This window comes from Pleurodeles waltl, chromosome 6, assembly GCF_031143425.1.
Source record: "Pleurodeles waltl isolate 20211129_DDA chromosome 6, aPleWal1.hap1.20221129, whole genome shotgun sequence".
Lineage (NCBI taxonomy): Eukaryota > Metazoa > Chordata > Amphibia > Caudata > Salamandridae > Pleurodeles > Pleurodeles waltl.
In genome coordinates, this window is record NC_090445.1 from 1578345241 (window position 1) to 1578367796 (window position 22556).

General features: G+C 43.8%; 1 protein-coding gene across 3 annotated transcripts in view; it reads left to right on the top strand.

The window, feature by feature from the left end:
* The window catches only part of LOC138301163 (uncharacterized), a 377689-nt gene extending 367748 nt beyond the window's left edge, over nucleotides 1-9941 (top strand). For all 3 annotated transcript variants that reach the window (XM_069241353.1, XM_069241354.1, XM_069241355.1), the window contains exon 17: nucleotides 1773-9941. In XM_069241353.1, the coding sequence (XP_069097454.1) occupies nucleotides 1773-1933 (161 nt within the window). In that variant the 3' untranslated portion in view covers nucleotides 1934-9941. The remainder of the gene's footprint in view (nucleotides 1-1772) is intronic.
* The last annotated feature ends 12615 nt before the right edge of the window (nucleotides 9942-22556 follow it).

Here is a 22556-nt window from a genome sequence, read left to right on the forward strand (position 1 = left end):
ACAGTGGATGCCATAGCCTCCAATGGAACTGAGAGGGGCAAAAATGGTAAATTAATCCAGAGGGAATTACAGAAGATACCAGGACTCTGGATCACGTATTGTTTTTGGTGTCATTAATAAGTAGGCTGAGCCTGCCACCCAATTTGCTTTTGCCACACGTTTTGTGTTTGTGTTTTCCTGTTCACATTGCTAAGAGATGGCGAGCGTGTTTAAAGACCTGCTAAAAGGATCATCCGGTTGGCTGGTAAAGGTTTATTGTTGGCATTTAGTTTAGCTCCTCACAATAAGGATGGCATGCTAGATTGTGCAAGCCTTTCACCTTCATTACGTTATATTGAATGTTACCTCTATAAATAGAGATGAAATCCCTAACTTTAATCTCACAGAAATCCTCCCACATTAGCTGGGCCTGGTATGACATTCTCAATACTGAAGGCCTGATTTAGAGTTTTGCAGATGGGGTTACTTCATCACAAATGTGACAGATATCCCATCTGCTGTATTACGATTCTGTTATATCCTATGGAAATCGTAATACTGTGGACGGGATATAGTAACCCATCCGCCAAACTCTAAATCAGGCCCTGAGTCTCATATCAGTAAGAAGATTTGCAGTCAGTAGGAGCTTACAAGGGGATACGATGAGATCTCAAACCAATCAGGGCAAAGACCAGTTCATCAAGTGGGCCCAGTGTTCTCAAATTAGGAAAATATGCAAAGCGGCATAGACATCCTGGTGGCAGTAATAGGGAGTTGCAGTCTTACGACTATCCTATCCTGTTGTATGATAAGAATCAACTTCTTTAACATTGACTTACGAAAGTGCTACATCCACCGCATTCCCCCACCCCACATGGTGTAAGTAAGTACACATCTACTTACATAGATTTACTTTGCAAAGTAGAGGTTATGTTGTTGTAGTGAAGGCAATATTTTTTTAATGCGCATGTGATGTAGAAGTAGTATACATGCAGTAACAAAGTTTGCAGAATTCAGATTTCTGCCCTTTCTTTGTGCTTAGAACTAATCGGCACAAAATAACCGTGAACTATGATAAAATAGAGGTAAGCTGTAAGTTTTTGCTTGTCATTTGATATGTTGACAGCTCATTTTTCACAAAAAATATTCCTATATAAACAACTCACTTAAATATATTATTTATTTTGTTGTAGGTTTATGATCTAGCTAATAACTAGCTCAGTGGAGCAATGGAATGCGTTTCAGAGAACAGTTTTATTGTAGCAAAAACACGAAACAGATGCTATGTGTTTGGGGGTCATATAGTCAAGACTAGGCAACAGACCAGGACGTGATGGGACAGGAAGGATGTGAACATGTAATCGAAATAATGCTACACATAACTTTGCAGTCTTATTATTGTGCCACATATTTACATTGCACAATTTCACACATTGACGGTTTTCTCCACATAATATTGTTTGCGTAGAATCACCCATACTTTTGGATCAGTGCCAGATCAGGAGTCAAACCCTGGTGTCAAAGTCAACAACCATTCCCCTAGGCCACAATTTCTCCCATTTCACATGTAGACACAAGATAAATTAGGGATTGTGATGGTGGTGGATATAGATCTAATTTATGGTAAAGCACAGATTTAGGTTATGCTTCGTGTAAGTCTGCCTCATCTGTTTCATTGAGAACATTTTTATTCAAGATAAATGTCCATATTTTTATATGTTTTCACTTGTAAAATATATTATTTAACTTTAGTGAAAATTGACCATCATGTGATGGTATCCCTCTTGTCACAGGTAACTTCACCCAGATGGTCTGGAAGTCCTCAACACAGGCAGGATTCGGAGTGGGGACCGACGGCCGGGGAATGTACATAGTTGTTGGATTCTATGACCCTCCTGGAAACATTTCAAACCAGGGTTATTTTGAAGACAATGTCCTTCCCAAAAGGAAGTAACCGAAGATGACAACAGATGAGGATAAGCAGCTGGCAGCAAAATGGTGTATTTGTGGGGAATAGCGTTACAGCTTGACTGTCGTAGAACGCTTTGTTACTTTGTCAGCAGTCTTCTGAAGGCAAAGAGACCTTTGTAGCACTTCAGATTTATAAACTCCATATTTTATTTTCAAGTTATTATTTCTTCAGAAACCTCTTCTCTGTTCAACTGCTGTTCTAGCTGCTACCCTTGGAGCTTCCACTTTGGCCAAACACTCCAACCTAACTAATCCACCCTGCTCTGATTGGTCCATATTGCTGTATGACATTAGAAGTTAAAATGTGACCACAGGATGGGCATCATGGCCCTATTTAGTTTGGTCGATGTCTTCTATCGCCCTTGAGAATGCTGGCATATTTGCAGGTTTGATTTTATGATTTGTGTGTTCAAAAAGGTCTTCTAATCTCACAAATTGAAGAGCAGTATCTTGCATGGTTGAGTTACAGCCGCAGTGACTTACTGGAAGTGTGGAAAAAGGGGAGAAACTAAGAGTCATCGCAAGGATAGTAACATAACACAGTTTTTGTGTTTTGGATTAAAGGGAATTCCAGTGTGAGGAAAATGTTCCCTTATTGGAAACAGCTGTGGTCGTGCCCTGGGCATTGCTCCGACACCTATGTTACTACGTCAACATTGTTTGCTGAATGTGGGACTTGTCAATAGCAGAAAGCAGCTTCACCTTCAGTCTTGTGGTTGGACCACTGCATGACCTTCCCCTGCCACCTGGAGCACTCCATGCCACAAGGACCACAACATGCTCCCAGGTTGACTCCATGCCACCTGAGCACTCCTAGTGACCGTGATCTCTCTTAGCCTGCACGACCTTCTGATGTATGCATGTGGGTTTTCTGTAGCCTTGCACTTGCATTCTTGCATGGCAGTGGGAATCAGAGAGAGGTGCCATCCCAGTTACAAGTATTGAGAAAGGAACTTGCTCAACGCAGGGATGCTTAGTCTCTGAGACTAGGAGGGCCTTTTCAAATAAGGCATTCTGGCCAATCTTCTGCCTTTTTGCAGGTATTGTTTATGTTGTCGGCAGAAGATGTTGTTCTACCACTTCCTCTTTCTCTGCTATTACAGGAAAGATAAGCAATTAACCTTTTTTTCTTTGCTCTCACAGAGGTAATTTTAAATTTTGCAGATTATTTTAAGGATAGGCTTATTTTGCCTGAGCAGAGTGTGGAGCACCGGGGGTCGGGTCTGGCCATTTGTGCTGCCTGGTTGCAGACATTGTGTATGTTGCCGGCAGAAGATATTGTGGTATCACTTCCTCTTTCTCTGCTATTACAGGAAAGATAAGCAATTAACCTTTTATTCTTAGCTCTCCCAGAGGTTATTTTAAATTTTGCAGATTATTTTATTGATAGGTGCATTTTACCTGAGCAGAATGTGGAACATTGGAGGTCGAATGTAAAGGGGTAGTGCTCTGAAGCACCGGGCCTCAACTTGGCTGTTTTTGGGGAGCAGCCTTTCGGCCTCCTCTTCACAGTCTTGGTCTTCTTCCTGCTCCATGAGGGAACATGAGTGAATGTGAGCTGTGAGAAAACCACTGAGACCTTCTTTTTTTAGATACAGAATACATTAGGAGATGTAGGGAACCACCTTCCAAAGTGGAATTGTGAAACAATAGTACGGACCAAGAACACCTATAAGGACATACACCCTGTAGAAGTTAAGAAATAAGTAATATCGAGTACCAGGTAAGGGCTTATTAAAGGCAGACACAAATATTAAATAGCAGTTTCCAAGAAAGTAAAGGCAGACACGCTGAAAAACCATAAGAGATTATCAAAAACAGTTGACGATAAAAGAAGGCTCAAGAAGCACCCACAGTGCCATCTGACGATCTCAGCAAAATACGACATATTGAAGACCCAGAGTTTGATGTCTAGGAATTTTAAGGGGAGATACCCTTAAAAATATTTAGAAAAATATTGTAAGAGAGTGTTCTACACTGCTGTGACAGATTCTTTGGAAAGAGCCTTTTCAGGAGCCAAGGGTTCTATGGCCATCGGTCTCTGGGTTAGCACCCACCAAGACCTAGTGTGCTGGATGGAGCAGACCCCGGCAAGGTTGGGCAGCTACCAGACTTTACTGACATCCTGCCTATTTCTAGATGGAGGAAGTGAGCTATTTTTAGGGAACCAAGGAAAGTCTTGCATATAATGATCAACTCCTGGGGATCTAGCATCCACTGAAGTGGGGCATCTGGTAGGAGATGCACAATTTGGAGACAGCTTCATCAAAAGAATTGTCATTTCCATGGAGGTCTTCTCTGTGGACCCCAGAAATTTCAGCAAGATGCCTTTTATAATGGAAATGCATCACCCTTTATACCTTGAGATTGCACTTAGTACAAGGTTTTGAGTTAAAAGGATACCTGCAGGTTGATAATGTAGTTTCTTGTAACTGTTCATCTTTCTTTCCCACTAAGATAGAGGGAGACTGGGGCACTTTCAACATAATTAGGGAAGATCACACAGGATCATTACGTCCTAAAAGCCACTTAATGACTCCTAGTATGATTTTATGGGAGCCTTTGTCAGGAGTCGTTCCTGCAACCTATAAGTTCCCTGATGAGAAATGAGAGATTGCTTTAGACATTAGAAAAGGCTGATTGTATGCCCAGTACATATCTCTGGTAAACCATTTCTTGGGTGCTTGCAGTCACTTCAACATGGATAGAGCACACATTCTATGACCAGCTCAGATTGACCTAAAGATGCCTGCATGGAAGCAGTACCTATTTCCCTTCCATGAGATTCCTCCTCAATGAGTATGGAGCTCCCAGAAGTTTACATATCTTCAATTTTTTTCTTCTGCACTTTTATGTCTCACAAAACTCCTCAATCCTGCACTAAGCAACGTAAACAATGTAAAGCTTGCATAAAAAGCACAACAAAGTGTTAACACAGTAGAACTGGAATTAAGCAGACTCAACAGAATAACCAGCGTTATACCAGACAGAAAAGATTTAAAGTCCCTGCAATCCAGCCCTAATGTTCAGCAAATATTGAATGCGTTCCATTAACTTGTGCTGCAGACGTGTGGTGCACTGGAGTACTCACTGTTGAACTGTGAGGCTCACGAAGGCCAGTTGGCCACTGGTTTTGCGTACCAATTGTTACCATAGCCCTATCAGTAATGTTTGCCCTTAGTCAAGCAAGTGAGCAGAGACTACTTTGCATGTTAATTTAAGGCAGGCCTACATCTGTGCAAATTGTAATTCAAATATCCTTTCAATTTTGTAGTAGTTTAAAAAAACTATTACCACATTTCATTGTTCACTGTAAATATATATATTTTAGAATATTAAGGTTTTTGCTGGAAACCGTGATTGTATCAGACCTCTACTTCAAGGCTGCTGTGAGAGGCAGAGGATTATAATGCCAACAGACACGCCTTTCACAGATTTTTGTGCCAATACATGAGTATAACTATTTTCTCCCACTTTCACCTTCTTAAGAGGACAACCATTGATTGGATACCTCGCTCGAAAGCCATTCTGTATTTACAATGATGCACCTATGGGTGCATTACCCTGTAAATTAAAGGAGCTGACCTGTGTCATTGGTTACCACTTGTCCTGCTTCTTCTCTAAAGGATTGGATAATCTGTGGTGAGTAGCCTGCCTACCATCATAAGGAAAAGATGCATTCTGTGGTGTATTCAATCTCACAACTCCACGTGCCTTCTATATTGGTGGTACTGCACTGTGGCAGGATGAGGTGTGTTACAGGTTTGTTGAGTGTTTTTGTAGTATGAATGGGATTAACTGTGGTGTAGGTTAAGTAAACCTTACAGCAGAATAGATGGGATCGGCTATCGTAAGGGCTAAATGAATGTCAGTGCAGTATGTAAAGTGATTGCCATGATAGCATTGTGAATCCCTATTAATTTAAGAATGTGGCATATAGAAATACTTTTAAAATAACTGCATTTTTTCTAGATAGATATTACCACAGTGTGGATGATTTCAGCAGTGACACATATTAGATTAGGCTAGCAGTGGTATGGGTGGGATCAGCTGTGATATTGACTAGATTGGTGTTTCCACTGTTATATGGGCTAGATTAGTATTACCAGGGTATGAATGAGGTAGACTGTGATTTAGCTAAATTAGTTACTGCAGTATGAATTAGGTGGGCTCTGCTGTAGTTAAGTTAGCTTGAATACCGTAAGGGGAAGTTGGGCTGTCCTACTGGTTAGATTATTATTGTTGCAGTATGGACAAGGTGGACCAAGATACTGTCTTGATTCTGTGACTGCAAGATTGATGAGGTCCACCTTCATAGTGAGAGTATAATATTGCAATTGCATAGGACAAGTTACATTGCTAGCCAGTGTATAAGGTTTCCATCATGTGCATGAGAAAAGCTTTTGTATGGTTCCTTGCCTTCAGTGTCACTTATAGGACATATTAGTCCATGACACAGGAATCCCTGGTATTACATTGCATTTTGGGTCTAAATTCCAAGGCCAGAGTGCCCAATCCACTTGATGGGACTTGTTCTAACCTGGCAACCCGTTACAAATCTCCTAGGCCTTTCTTTTTGAAGGATACATTTTAAGCATCAAAAGCACAGGCATGCTTATATCTATTACTCTATTATTGGGTTTATCATTGTTACATTACAGAAATATTTACAAAACCAAATGAGGGTCAGAGTTTACTTTTGCTTTGAATTAGCTGTACGTTGGCATGGATTAAGCATTCTAGGAAAACAGTTTGATTAAATTATCATTCAGGAAATGATTTATTCGACTCTGATCTATATGGGACATGCATACTGGGGTTAGGAAGAATTTGATTTTGCATGAATTTAGATTGTTGTTTTGTATAGTAGATTTATAGGAAACAATTTACGTTTAAGTGTGATTTGAACAACAATTGATGAATTTTGCTGGATTAAGACATGGTTCAAAATAGGTTTAGGCATGGGGATGGGGGGATAGAGCGGAAGTCTAAACTAATTAAATATTTAATATGGATTACATTAATTTACTATTTTCCAAGATGTATTTTACACATTTGTGACAGACTTTTCAGGAGACAATTCAATCAGGTTTTAAATCTGCATTTGAACAATTGTTTACAGACCAGAACATTGTCCATAAATATGTATTTGGAGATGTTGAATTCACTAAACCACTTTTCCGTACACAAGGTCATTGATTGTGGTTTAAATGTGCCAGATCCATTCAAGATTTTCAAGGTTAACCCCGGACTTAGTGAATGAGTTCCACTTAGAATCTTTGTATACAAAGTGTATCTTCTGTGGATAGCTTAATATTTTGAAAGTCCTGCTGAAACCATCGAGCCCTTTTTGTTATACATTTTATTGCTTGTTTTATATGTGCGCCATATATGCAATGCCTCTAACATGTAATCTTACATGCTTATTTTAAAGTCACGAAGTTACTATATTTCTTCCTTAAAGTTTTTTGTGCTGCTAGTAATGAAGATTCACAACCATCTGCTACCACTGCTTTGTACCAACTTCACCTTTTAGACTTTATCGCACTAGGGGTGGTCTGTTCTGATGGTAAAGCATCCATGGTACCAGCCGGAGTGTCTGTTACATGGTCCTAACTAAGGTTAACAATAAAGCCTTTTTCTAGAGAGGATTTAGTTGCAGAGGTCAATATAGAAGTTTGTGAAACAACTGTAAAATGTGTGCCTGAGACTTGTTGGACCAATAGTATGTTGTATACACTGGAAGGGGGTATTATTTTTTTACCTATATTTTGTTTAGCTAAAAATAAAAAATAATTTAATATGTACAGAAAAGCCCCTTGTTCTTTGCCATTTGAACTGAAAAGATGACCAAATAGCTGCATTTGCTATAGTGAACAGGCTGGTCACAGCATTGACTTAGATGACAGTAGTTAGGTCATACCTTTTCATTTTTGCACAATATTGTGCCTTGGCCATACATACATGGGTTTCCTTTCCATTTAATGGAAAGGGTGTCTTTGCTGCATGTCCCTGGATCTTAATGGTATTCAGCAACATCGGAAATTAGTCATCAGTGACATGGAAAGACTATAATTTGCATTTGGGTTCACATCCAACTAATACTATAGAAATGTGTGCCATTGAACCATTGCGGTGGACGCTACACGTTGAATCATATTATTATTATTATGGTTTTTCTGTTGACTTTTGGTGAATGGTCGATGTGTGAAATTCCAATGGTACTACTCTTTCTTTGGTGGAAAATCAGGTTACAGTGCTGTGGATATATAAGTCTGCAATGTTATGGTGTTGCTCTGAATATCACAAACTGTAAGATCACATTCCTGTTATAAAATTAAGCAAGGGCATTCCTAAGATAGCGTGTATGATGTACACACTTTGATGTGATGTTCTTGGGTAATGCCATGGATTTAGACCACACCACAATAATTTAGTCTGAGCTGCTTAAGTCACTTAATGGTAAATTCCAGTCCGGTTTTCAGAAGAATTACCAAACAGGTAAACAATTTACAGGGACATTTATTACATGTAAACTGTTTCATACATATTTCTTGTGGATATTTTGGAAATCGGATATTACTGCTTGGTGAATCAACAAGCTCAGAGCCAATGTCAATGTGAAATTCCCATGGTTACATTCCTATAGAAATACAATGGATGTCATGCTATAATGTGATATTCCTATGGTAATCCTATGGAGTTCTACTATAATCTGATATTCAATGGTACTCTTATGGATTTCACGCCATAATGTTATATTCTTATGGTAATCCTAAGGATTTCACACTATAATGTGCTATTACTATGATAATGCTATGGAATCCACTCTATAATATGATCTCCTGATGCTAAACCAACAGATAGGACAATATAATGTGATATCAAAATGTAATGCAGTGACATTCATATTTAAAAGTTCTATTCCTCCAACTATGGATTACATATTGTTATATTCCTACAGCAATGCTATGGGTTTAACACTGTAAGATGATATCACTACGGTAATCTTATGGATATCACACTACAATGTAATATCCCAGAGTTAAAACTTCACATCATAATGTCTTATTTGTTCATTAATGCTCTGGCTTTCACTCTATACTGACACGTTCCAGTGCTATGGCTTTCACACTGAAATGTGGTATTTCAGTGGTCCTAGTTTTAGTCCTATGGTAATGCTATAGATGTCCCTTGATATGTTTCTAGTAATGTTATGGAAATTATGATATAATTTAATATTCCAACGATGATGCTATGGAATCCACGGTACAATGTGATATTTCTTTGGTAATGCTTTGAATTTCACACAGTACTGTTATATTCTTAATTTCATGTATAAATGCCTCGTTATGATGTAATTTCCATACGTTATGCTGTAGATTTTGCACTCTAATTTAAACTCTCTATGCTTTCCTCTCTATATTGTGATAATCTTACGATGCTGCAAAGGATTTAGCACACTATAAATTAGCATTCTTATGGTAATGCTATTCAGTACCATTCTGCAGTCTAGCATTGCTCTTGTAAAGCAATGGATTTTGCCCAATGGCATTTGCTAACTCATTATAATTCTACAGATTTATAATTTTAAAAATGAAGTGATAGCAATGCAAATAATTCGGTGCATTATATCACAATTTTATTGCATGTATTCTTTGAATGTGACATGCTTGTAATTCAATAAAACTTTTTCTAGATTTGACACAATATATAGAGCAATTCGATGCAGTTTATTTTGTTTACAGGAATGTACATTCTTTGGGCTATGCCTTAAATGTGCTAAACATTAGTATTTTGGGATTAGTTTATATTTTTATACCGTACTGTACCATTCCCGGAGTAATATGACACCACTAGAATTCCACAGCATTAACAAGATGATGATGGAGATGTTCTGTAATGTAGCTGGCTTTGGCAACGAGCATTGAAACTTTAACACATGTATGAAGTTACAATATGACCTGTAAAATAAATTCTGCTGAAAAAGATCTTTAGTTTTTTGTAGTTTTTTTGTCTGTGTGCTTTAAATCCCAACCTGTATTTTTTTTTTTTAATCTATTTTTTTACTTTGTGAAAACAACCACAGGGGAAATCAAGTATGCAGTATATATTGTATAAGTAGAAAGTCACAATACAGTTTCATCATAATAATCACAAGCACAGTACATATAACAATACAAAGCAACATATCTGATCGTGAGCCCATTACACCGTACCGTTCATGGGAGGTCAGAGAGGGAGGTGGACTTTCACCCAAACAGTACTGCATGAAATTTGAGGATATTACTTGCAGCATCAGGTCGCAGGTGGCTGGGAATGGCATTAGTGATCATGAGGTGAGGGTGCAGGATACCAATGTCGCCCTCCTGTTGAGCTGCAGTTAGGCAGTGGGTATATAGGCCAAATGTGTCATTCCTTGGCAGTTTGATTTCTGTAGGCCCAAGTAATCATCTTCAGGGTGGTCGTGTATCATTCTAGTCATCAATGTTTGTGATGCATGTGTCCCTATCCCGCCCCCTACTCTTGCTACACCTTTAGCACTTAGAGAGCGCAACACGCCCAATTCTGCATGTACCTACTGTAATAACGTATTCAGTCATCTGCCAGTGTCTGGGGCCATGGGTGCTTTCCATCGCATCGTGATCTGCCGCTTGAAAAGGACGAATGCTAAGTCAATGAAGCAGGGCAGGTGCTTATCGCCCTTGGTCCTGGGACAAAGGCCAAAGAGGCAAGACTCAGAGTTGGGTGTCAGAACGTGGCCTGACAGGTCTGCTGTGGTGGCTGTAATCTCAAACCACATCCGTTGCAGAGGGAGACAGTCCCAGACCATATGATAAAACTCTGCCTCTGTCAGTTTGCATCTCAAGCATTTTGGCATGGAAGTTGGATATAGTCGCTTGATACGTTGCGGGGAGAGATATGCCTGGTGCTTATAGTTAAATAATGTAAACATGAATAGAGGATTCAGAGATACTTCTTTTATGTTTTGGAATGCTTGTGGCCAGGCTTTGTCTGACAAAGGTTGGGGGAAGTGCTTTGTTCCATCGGGCCTGCACTTTGCTTACGTCAGCCAGTTTGCTGGACAGAAGGGCCCCATATATGGCCACGATAGTGCAGCGCACACCACCATGTTTAAGGAGTACCTAGAGGAGAGGTAAGTGAGGCTGTTCCACCTCCCCCGCCCCTCGGGTGATTCTCATAATTTGTTTGATGGTTTTGATATGGTAAGAAATGCCCTGCCGTTATATAATATGTTTCTATTATGGCTGTGAAGGACATTAGGATGCCATCCTGGAATAGATCAATCAGAGTCTCGATCCCTGCATTTCTCCACAGTGTCCGGTCATGTTGACCAGCCAGGCCCTGTACACCAGGTAGATCATCCAGTGTGATCAGAGGTGAATAGGGCATGATGGGTTTCGGACAATGTACAAACCGTTGCCAGCAGGTCTTTGTCATCATCACAAAGCTCGAGCTCCTTTGGGTGTGCAATTGCGGCCCTATAGCTAGATATGGACACCCACCGCATCAAGCCTAGAGCATACAGCAGTGTGCTTAGCGGTGGGGTGAGTGTCTGGTCAGCACAGAGGCCACCGCAGCAGGGCTGCCGCATAATATTATTAGAGCTCCCGGTTTTATGGTATTTATTCTTTTAACATTTCCATCTGTATTTATACATATTTTTTTGGCCATCTTATTAGTATTTATTCATATTTATTTTGTGGTTTGCAAATATGTGAAGTAAAAAATGGTACATTTCTACATGTATTTACCTTGATAAACTTGCTAAACACGCACTCATACTTTGATGCTTATTGTGTTTTGGCAAATTCAGCAGCCAAATATAGCAAAACACTACACCCACATGACTCAACTGAAAACTGTGTTGTGGAGAGCCGTCTTTGAGAGGTTTCTGGGGTGGATAAGAGAGGGAACAGACAAGATTTGGGCCAATTGACCTTAAGGCCAGACACAACCCAGAATTTGTCCAGCAAGCATATTAGTCCCAGCAACGAGGTCTTGACGTCATGCAGGAAAACAAGTGCATCATCTGCGTAGAGGGATATAATGTGATGGATGTTGAGTACTGGAATTCCCAATCCCCACCCGATTCTACAAGTGGCAAGCCAGTGGCTCCATAGCAACCGCAAAGAGCAACTGGGACAGTGGGCAACCTTGTCTCGTGCCTCTCAGGATAGGAGCGCTGTCCAATATCAGTACCCCGTTTGTACTCTGGCTACCGAATCTGAGTACAAGGTGCTCACTCATCCCATGAACCCCACCCCAAATCCCATGTAGTGCAGAGTAGTCAACAAGAAGTCCCAGCTCAGGGTGTCAAAGGCCTTCTCATTGTCGACAGTCACAGCAACCCTGTTATATGTTTCTGGGGGTGTATCATGTATAATCTGTAGGAGGCAATGGATATTAAGGAAGGTGCTGTGACCTGGTATAAAACCAGATTGGTCCTCAGGGACCAAGGCACTGGCCACTGGGAGTAATCTGTTGCTGTGCACTTTACAGAAAACTTTTCAGTCAAGGTTCAAGAGGGACAGTGGAAAATAAGACCATAAGTCCAAGGGGTCACGTCCCGGTTTGGGAAGGACAACTATTAATGATTCGTGTTGTGAGTCCGGTAGCTGTCCGCAAGAACGGGTCTAATTCAGCTACTCAGAGAGTGGTTGAGAGAGCTGTGTGGAGAATGTAGCATAATACTCAACAGGCAGCCCATCTGTGCCTAGGGTATTATTCCTGGTTATTTGGACAATAGCCGGTTTGATCTCTTCCTGCAGAACGAGTATTTCCAGGTCCACCTTCTGGAGTGGGAACAACTGGAGCAATGGAATTCCAGACAGAAATCCCTCTAATAAATCAGGGTTAGAAGGAGCCACAGCCCCATAGAGGGTACGATAATAGTCACAGAATGTATCAGCCTGTGTTGTGGCCAGTGAACAGTCATTGCGTCAAATAACTATGCTTAGGGCATGTTGCTGGTTTTTCTTTACTAGCCATTCTAGCAATCTACCTGATCAGTTGCCCTCTGCATGCTCTCAGGTCAGACTATATCTGTAGTGTCTGCTGAGTCATGTCTCTGCCTCTCTGTATTGTGTGCGCAAGTGTCGGAGATGCTCGATCCCTGCACCCTGTGCTGCAAATGGTTTCTCCAAGGGACGCCATTCTGACCTCATTCTTCGATAAGTCATTGTGTAGTGTGCACCGGACCCCCAGGTGGCAGTCATGCAACGTCATCGTACTACCATTTTATGTGCATCCCATTCTGTGGCTCGGAGTGGGGTGGGACCTTTGTTCAAGTCAAAGTATTGAGTTATGCATGTGGAGAGGTCCTCTGTAAAAGGGGCTTCTTTCAGTGCTTCAGTTTACAAGCACCAGGAAAAGATACGCATGTGTTGCCTACCCATTGCAAGACTACCTGTAGCGGGCAATGGTCCAAAACCATGAAGGCCAGGTATTCGGGCCAAGTGATCATTGGTCCCAGTTGATCAGTACAAAGGACCAGACCAAGGGGGTTATTCTAACTTTGGAGGAGGTGTTAATCCGTCCCAAAAGTGACGGAAAAGTGACGGATTTACCACCAGCCGTATTACGAGTCCATTATATCCTATGAAACTCGTAATACGGCTGGTGGTATCTCCGTCACTTTTGGAACGGATTAACACTCCTCCAAAGTTAGAATAACCCCCCCAAGTCTGGTGTGGAGATTGTGGACCAGCTAATAAAATGAGTATTTATTCTCTGTCGGATATCCCAGGTGCCATACATCATGCAGGCACCTCTATGCCAGCCATTGACAAAAATACTGTATTGTCCATGTCCCATCTGAACCCCTCAGTGATTCATCCGGTACACAATTAAATCACCCCCCCAAACCCACCTCCCCAAGCTTGGTGCCGCAGGATCATGGACGAGGGCAGGTGTAAGCGTATCAAAAAAGTATGTTTGATCAGTATTTGTAGTGTAGATCCCCACAAGTTTTATATGCTGAGGATGTACCATATGTAGGAGGCTGGACTGGCTTGTAGTGAGTACCTAGGGGTACTTGCACCTTGCACCAGGCCCAGTTATCCCTTATTAGTGTATAGGGTGTCTAGCAGCATAGGCTGATAGATAATGGTAGCTTAGCAGAGCAGCTTAGGCTGAACTAGGAGACGTGTGAAGCTACTACAGTACCACTTAGTATCATATGCACAATATCATAAGAAAACACAATACACAGTTATACAAAAAATAAAGGTACTTTATTTTTATGACAATATGCCAAAGTATCTCAGAGTGTACCCTCAGTATGAGGATAGCAAATATACACAAGTTATATATACACAATACCAAAATATGCAGTATAGTCTTAGAAAACAGTGCAAACAATGTATAGTTACAATAGGATGCAATGGGGACACATAGGGATGGGGCAACACAAACCATATACTCCAAAAGTGGAATGCGAACCACGAATGGACCCCAAACCTATGTGACCTTGTAGAGGGTTAGAAAAATAGCCCACCCCAAGACCCTGAAAAGTGAGTGCAAAGTGCACTAAAGTTCCCCCAAGGACATAGAAGTCGTAATAGAGGAATAATGCAGGAAAAACACAAACCAACAATGCAACAACGATGGATTTCCAATCTTGGGTACCTGTGGAACAAGGGGACCAAGTCCAAAAGTCACAAGCAAGTCGGAGATGGGCAGATGCCCAGGAAATGCCAGCTGTGGGTGCAAAGAAGCTTCTACTGGACAGAAGAAGCTGAGGTTTCTGCAGGAACGAAAAGGGCTAGAGACTTCCCCTTTGGTGGACGGATCCCTCTCGTCGTGGAGAGTCGTGCAGAAGTGTTTTCCCGCCGAAAGAACGCCAACAAGCCTTGCTAGCTGCAAATCGTGCAGTTAGCGTTTTTGGACGCTGCTGTGGCCCAGGAAGGACCAGGATGTCGCAAATTGCGCCAGGAGGTAGAGGGGACGTCGAGCAAGACAAGGAGCCCTCTCAGCAGCAGGTAGCACCCGGAGAAGTGCCAGAAACAGGCACTACGAGGATGCGTGAAACTGTGCTCACCCAAAGTTACACAAAGGAGTCCCACGTCGCGGGAGACCAACTTAGAAAGTCGTGCAATGCAGGTTAGAGTGCCGTGGACCCAGGCTTGGCTGTGCACAAAGGATTTCCGCCGGAAGTGCACAGGGGCCGGAGTAGCTGCAAAAGTTGCGGTTCCCAGCAATGCAGTCTAGCGAGGTGAGGCAAGGACTTACCTCCACCAAACTTGGACTGAAGAGTCACTGGACTGTGGGGGTCACTTGGACAGAGTTGCTGGATTCGAGGGACCTCGCTCGTCGTGCTGAGAGGAGACCCAAGGGACCGGTAATGCAGCTTTTTGGTGCCTGCGGTTGCAGGGGGAAGATTCCGTCGACCCACTGGAGATTTCTTCGGAGCTTCTAGTGCAGAGAGGAGGCAGACTACCCCCACAGCATGCACCACCAGGAAAACAGTCGAGAAGGCGGCAGGATCAGCATTACAGAGTTGCAGTAGTCGTCTTTGCTACTATCAGAAGGAGTCTCTGACGTCACCTGGTGGCACTGGCCACTCAGAGCAGTCCAGTGTGCCAGCAGCACCTCTGTTTCCAAGATGGCAGAGGTCTGGAGCACACTGGAGGAGCTCTGGACACCTCCCAGGGGAGGTGCAGGTCAGGGGAGTGGTCACTCCCCTTTCCTTTGTCCAGTTTCGCGCCAGAGCAGGGCTAAGGGGTCCCCTGAACCGGTGTAGACTGGCTTATGCAGAATTGGGCACATCTGTGCCCAAGAAAGCATTTCCAGAGGCTGGGAGAGGCTACTCCTCCCCTGCCTTCACACCATTTTCCAAAGGGAGAGGGTGTAACACCCTCTCTCAGAGGAAGTCCTTTGTTCTGCCATCCTGGGCCAGGCCTGGCTGGACCCCAGGAGGGCAGATGCCTGTCTGAGGGGTTGGCAGCAGCAGCAGCTGCAGTGAAACCCCAGGAAGGGCAGTTTGGCAGTACCAGGGTCTGTGCTACAGACCACTGGGATCATGGGATTGTGCCAACTATGCCAGGATGGCATAGAGGGGGCAATTCCATGATCATAGACATGTTACATGGCCATATTCGGAGTTACCATTGTGAAGCTACATGTAGGTAGTGACCTATATGTAGTGCACGCGTGTAATGGTGTCCCCGCACTCACAAAGTCCGGGGAATTGGCCCTGAACAATGTGGGGGCACCTTGGCTAGTGCCAGGGTGCCCTCACACTAAGTAACTTTGCACCTAACCTTTACCAGGTAAAGGTTAGACATATAGGTGACTTATAAGTTACTTAAGTGCAGTGTAAAATGGCTGTGAAATAACGTGGACGTTATTTCACTCAGGCTGCAGTGGCAGGCCTGTGTAAGAATTGTCAGAGCTCCCTATGGGTGGCAAAAGAAATGCGGCAGCCCATATGGATCTCCTGGAACCCCAATACCCTGGGTCCCTCAGTACCATATACTAGGGAATTATAAGGGTGTTCCAGTAAGCCAATGTGAATTGGTAAAATTGGTCACCAGCCTGTTAGTGACAATTTGTAAAGAGAGAGCATAACCACTGAGGTTCTGGTTAGCAGAGCCTCAGTGAGACAGTTAGGCACCACACAGGGAACACATACATATAGGCCACAAACTTATGAGCACTGGGGTCCTGACTAGCAGGGTCCCAGTGACACATAACAAACATACTGAAAACATAGGGTTTTCACTATGAGCACTGGGCCCTCGCTAGCAGGATCCCAGTGAGACAGTGAAAACACCCTGACATACACTCACAAACAGGCCAAAAGTGGGGGTAACAAGGCTAGAAAGAGGCTACTTTCTCACACCATACACCTGCCGCCTCCGTTTAGCACAGACCTTCTGGTGTGCCGCAGCTGTTAAGTGTTTTTCCTGTAATATAGCAATGTGTGTGAGCTGGTGCTTGAGGTAGGCATGGACGTGGTATCTCTTAGTTGGGGTACCATGCCATACAAGTTCCACGTCACCACACTGTATTGTGGAAGAAGAGTATCCATGATGACGTATCACAAGTGGTGTACTCAGTGTTGAATCATGATGTGCGTGACACATATGTATGATTGTTCAATGACAAATTCCTCATTGCCCACCCCCTTGCACAAGTTTCCCGTGGACCTCTCTATACATGTACTGGCTTTATAAAAACAGATGTAAACATAACATAGCAAACATGCCCCCCCACTTCAGGTCAGATGACATATGAGTGCCTAGCTAAATGTCCCCAAAGAACAACCATGAAACAAATAAAGTGTATAACGGACAAAACAAATTGATTTTAGAGTCCCTGTGTGGAGGGTGGAAGTGTCAATGGTCACTGTTTCTTTGAAGTGGGCCCATTTTGGAGGGTATGGCATCCAGCCCTCTCAATCAGTGCAGCTTACCTTTGAGGAGATCGAACCCAGCAGCAATCAAACCTCATCACTCCACTTCCATTGTAGTCGGATTGATCCACTTTATAAGTCATCTGCCGATCGTTGAGTGACCTTCGGACCCCGAGGGACCACAGCCGTCGATGAATGAGAGTCACCCAAGTCTGACCCCGACTCTGATAGGTGCTCAGAGTGTAGAGAAGAAAAGGAGTTTGTGCTGTGGAGTATGGCTTCAGATACGGCTTGTTGGAACTGGCCCTTTTGCAGGGTTATCCCTAAACTTTTTGCCTTCTTCCTCCTATTTTTTCTGATCCATTTTTCCTAGTCTATTGTGTCTGCACACTTTACCACTGCTGATCAGTGCTAAAGTGCAAGTGCTCCCTATGTAAATTGTATTGTTGATTGGTTTATCCATGATTGGCATAGTTGATTTACTAGCACGTCCCTAGTAATGTGCACTAGAGGTGCCCAGGGCCTGTAACTCAAATGCTACTAGTGGGCCTGCAGCACTGGTTGTGCCGCCCACATGAGTAGCCCTGTGAACATGTCTCAGACCTCCCACTGCAGTGGCTATGTGTGAAGTTTTACACTGCCAATTCAACCTGGCAAGTGTACCCACTTGTCAGGCCCAAAGCTTCCCTTTTACTACATGTGAGGCACCCCCAAGGTAGGCCCTAGGTAGCCCCCAAGGCAGGGTGCAGTGCATGTTAAAGCTGGGCGATATACTGATGTGTTTCATATGTCCTAACAGTGGAATACTGCCAAATTTGGTTTTCATTGTTGCAAGGCCTATCTCTCTCATAGGTTAACATGGGGGCTGCCTTTAATTATCCTTAAAGTGCTGTTTCCCTTCGAGAGCAGATAGAGATTTGGAGTTTGGGGTCTCTGAACTCAGAATCTAAAAACATATCTTTTGGTAAAGTTGTTTTTTAAATTGTTTGCTTGAAAATGCCCCTTTTAGAAAGTGGGTATTTTCATGCTTAAACCATTCTGTGCCTCTTCCTGCTTGTGTATTCCACGTCTGGGTCAGACTGACAGTTGGGCTGTTGTGAATTCCCTCTAGACAGTTACACCAAGGGAGCTGGGCTGTAGCCTGCATATCCTGATTGGCCATCTGGGCTGGAGAGGAGGGAGGGGTGATCACTTACACCTAAAAGGGCTGTGCCTTCCCTCTCACAATGCAGCCTCTGACACCTTGGAGAGTGTCTTGGGCCAGGCTTGGGCATGGCAGGATCTTACGAACAACAGAGACTTTCCTTTGAAGTATGCCTACTTTAAAAGTAGAAAGGGGTATAAGTAGTAGACCCAAAACACCAGACTTTTAGAATCTTTCTGGAATCTGCCATGGAGAAGAGCTGAAAGAGGAGTACTGCCCCTTTGCTGTGTTGCTTTGATGGGTTGGCCTGCAGTTGCTGCTCCTGGCATTAAAGAGAGCAAAGGGTGAACTTTGCTGTGTATCCTGCTTGAGAAAGTTCTCCAAGGGCTTGGAGTACAGCTTGCCTCCTGTTGGAAGTCTCAGGGATATCAAAGGTTTCAGTTTCATCTGCCTACAGCACTAGGAACTTTGTGTTTTGTGCTGTTCAAGAAGGAAAACCACTGCGATGCCACCAATGAAGCTGCTGGCCTGCATCGTTACCTGTCTACGCTGCACGGAGTTGTACTGCCCTACTTCCCACCACAACCCTGGTCTCACTGATGCCTCCATCTGGCGACGCCACCGAGCCGCTGCCTGCACTGTGACCTGTGGGCATTGCACTTCGCATCGTCCCACTTTGCACCGCAGCCTCGAAGCCATACATGCCAGCGCTCCTGACTTCATCAGCTCGGAGCTCGATCTGCAATGCGTGTGACTTCAAGGACCTGATGACCCCCATGCCGACTTCGGAACTGACACCGCAACACCATAGACGCCAGTCTCCAGATCTCATTGCGAGGATCACAACACCCTGCAATTCCAAGGTATTGTTTGAGGGTCTTCCTGACACCGTAGCTGGCCCACGATGCCGCAGCCTGCCTGAACTGTTGGTTTTGTGGACCACAACGCCATGATAGCCTCAGGTGGAGCTATTGACTTCAAGGAACTGTATTTTTAAGTTATTTCTTGCAAAATGCATATCTTTATTAATGTATGTTGGATTTTTCTCGTTTTGGTCTTCTTTTACACAGATAAATATTGGCTATTGTTCTAAAACTGATGTAGTGTTTTCACTTGTTACTGTGTGTTATGTGCAAATGCTTTACACATTGTTTCTAAGATAAGCCTGACTGCTCGTGCCAAGCCATCAAGGGGGTGAGCAGAGGTTATCTAAATGGGTATCTCCCTTATCTTGACTACAGTGAGGGTCCCTACTTGGACAGGGTGCAAACTGACTGCCAACTAGAGACCCCATCTCTAACACTGTTCGAGCCTGCTTTGCTGACACTTAATCCTTGATGGATGTACGTTTGCGCTGTCTAGACCTTGGCATCAGCCAGTCTCCAGCATTCGAGTCTTAATGTGATCATGCACCAGCCTCTTATCATGGAGACAGTTCTTTACATCCTCCGGCGAAAGGAAGATGTGGGTTGTATTTGTCATCGACCACTCTGAGTTTCGCTGACACCAAATGTGCATACTTAAATTCCAACTCGCGGAGACTCTGCTTCACTTTTGAGTAAGAACCCCAGTGGTGCTGGACTTCCATCATAAAATCAGTGTACACCATCATCATTGCATTTTCATAGTGCCAAGGGCCCTTGGTTTGAAACCGCTGTAGCAGTAAATCAGTGTCTCAGTAGTTGAGGAGATGGTCTATGAGGGGACCTGGTGGGGTGCAATGGAGAAGAATTTCGGCAACTTGTCCACAAAAAATGTCCTCGCCAGCCATTCCTCAAGGAATTATTCCACACTAGAACCCTCTGAGGATTCAGGAAATACCAGGAGGCTGATTTATTGCATCTAGACCACCCCTTCATGTCCTTTGCTCTGCGATGTAGACTAGCTACCTCCTCCTCCATGGTCTTCAGCTACTCCTGTAGATCTTGCACCGTCAGCTGCATCATGGCTAGGATGGATGCTGTATCATTCATCCTGTCCATCAGCTTGCAGTGGTCACCTTGCAAAAAATTGACATCCAGTGAGACAGTGTTAATGCGGGCCTCCCAGGAGATTATCAATTTCAAGATAGCCCTTAGTACCTTGTCAAACTGAGTAGAATGGGTTTGAAGAGTTGCTTTGAGATGTTGTAGGCCAGTCGAGGGTCCTGTTCGCAGGTGCAGAGGCCACTGTTGCCTCCCCAACATCAGTGGGCAATGATTTGGCAGTCTTGGGCTTTCCTATCATTGTAAACTATTCTGGGTGTTCCTGGAGATGGCGTAAGAAGGAGAATTGTGGCAGGCTTCCGGCGGTCGCACCAAGGGCACATGTTCATGAGTCCATTAGATAGGGCAGGTTTACATGCGCATCGCAGGGCAATCAGGATGTGCGGCATGACAGAAGACCAAAGCTGGGTCAGTCAAGTGATTCTTCCCCTTGTGTGAGGGCTCCTGTTGCTTTGGGCGTCAAGCGGGAGTCAGGGTGCCCAGCGCCTGCTCTAGTCCATGTGCCCCAGTACTGTCCCAGACAGCAGAGGCACAATGGGCAATGGGTAAGGCCCCACAATCCTGTGGAGTCACTAACTGATGCCTGTCCCCGCAAACTGGTGCAAGGAGGGGGCCACTGGGTGGTGAGAGCCACAAGCTGAGGCTTTGTGCTGGGTGATGGATGAGGGTCGCTGTTAGAAATGGGGTCTTCAGTTGGCAGAGGTATTCACTTTTGTCCAAATAGGGACCACAATCCTAGTCAGGTCAAGTCACACACAATCCAAATTTATCCTGTGCCCACCCTCTGGTAGCTTGGCACTGAGCAGTCAGGCTTAACTTAGAAGGCAAAGTGTAAAGAATTTGTGCAATAAATCATACAGTAACACAGTGAAAACATCACAGAAATACACCACACAGGTTTAGAAAATATATGATATTTATCTGGTTAAATTAACGTCAAAACGATTCAATAAGCACACGTTGAGATATCACTTTTGCAATATTAAAAAGAGTCTTAAATCTTAGAAATCAACAGTTGTCTGTTGTTTGCACAAAGTACCTGGTTTGTGTCAAAAATAACACACACAGAGACCACAGAGGAGGAAATGTGTGGAAAAATAGGGTGTGCGTCAGAATGTCCGGCGCAGCACACACAATGCATTGTTTCTTTCCACACTGTAAGGAGCTTTGCTTCGATTTCCGTGCAGTCTTGGTTCCTCACTGTGATGTAGGGATCTTTTTTATGCCCAGGGACAATGAATGAAAATCCTGGGTGGGTGGGATGAAGTCACAGGTGTTGCATTGATCTGGTAGCCGATGCGTTGAATTTTCTGTCACATGGCAGGCGCTGTCGATTCTTCACTCAGGAAGTGGGCTGTCTCATTCTGATTTGGCTGTGTGTCGATCCAGTAGGGCTGTGCGTCGAATTTCTAGTCTGATGGCAGGCGCTGCATGGATTCTTCACTCTGGAAGTCAGGCTGCGTCGTTCCGGTTCGGCTGTATGGCGATTTCATGGTCGCACCACGGCTGTGTGACAATTTTCGGCACACAAGATGTTACTTGAAGAGATTGAGTATTTTTGGCCCTGAGACTTCAGAAAACAGGAGGGCATCTCAATCCAAGCCTATGGAGAGCACTTCTCAGCAATGTCAGAGGTCAGCAGGGCAACAGCAGGGCAGCAGTCCTTCTCAACAAAGCAGTCCAGATGAGTCCTTTGGGCAGCCAGGCAGTTACGCTTGACAGGTTCCAGGTTCAGGTCCAGAAGTGTCTGATTTGTTGGGGTCAGGTACCCAGTTTATATACTCAAAAATGCCTTTGAAGTTGGGGAGACTTCAAAGAGTGGTTTTGAAGTGCACAAGTTCCCCTTTCAGTACAGGTCTGTCTGCCAGGGTCCCAGTTGGGGGTTTGGCAGTCCATTGTGTGAGGGCCGGCCACTAGCCTTTGAAATGTAAGTGTCAGGCCCTCCACCCTTCCAGCACAGGAAGACCCATTCAGTATGCAGATGAGTGCAGGTGTGACTGAGTATCCTGTGTTTGTGGTTGTCTGGGTGAAATGCACAAGGAAGCTGTCAACCAGACAATGATTGGAGACAGACTATAAGGCATAGATAGGTTTTAAG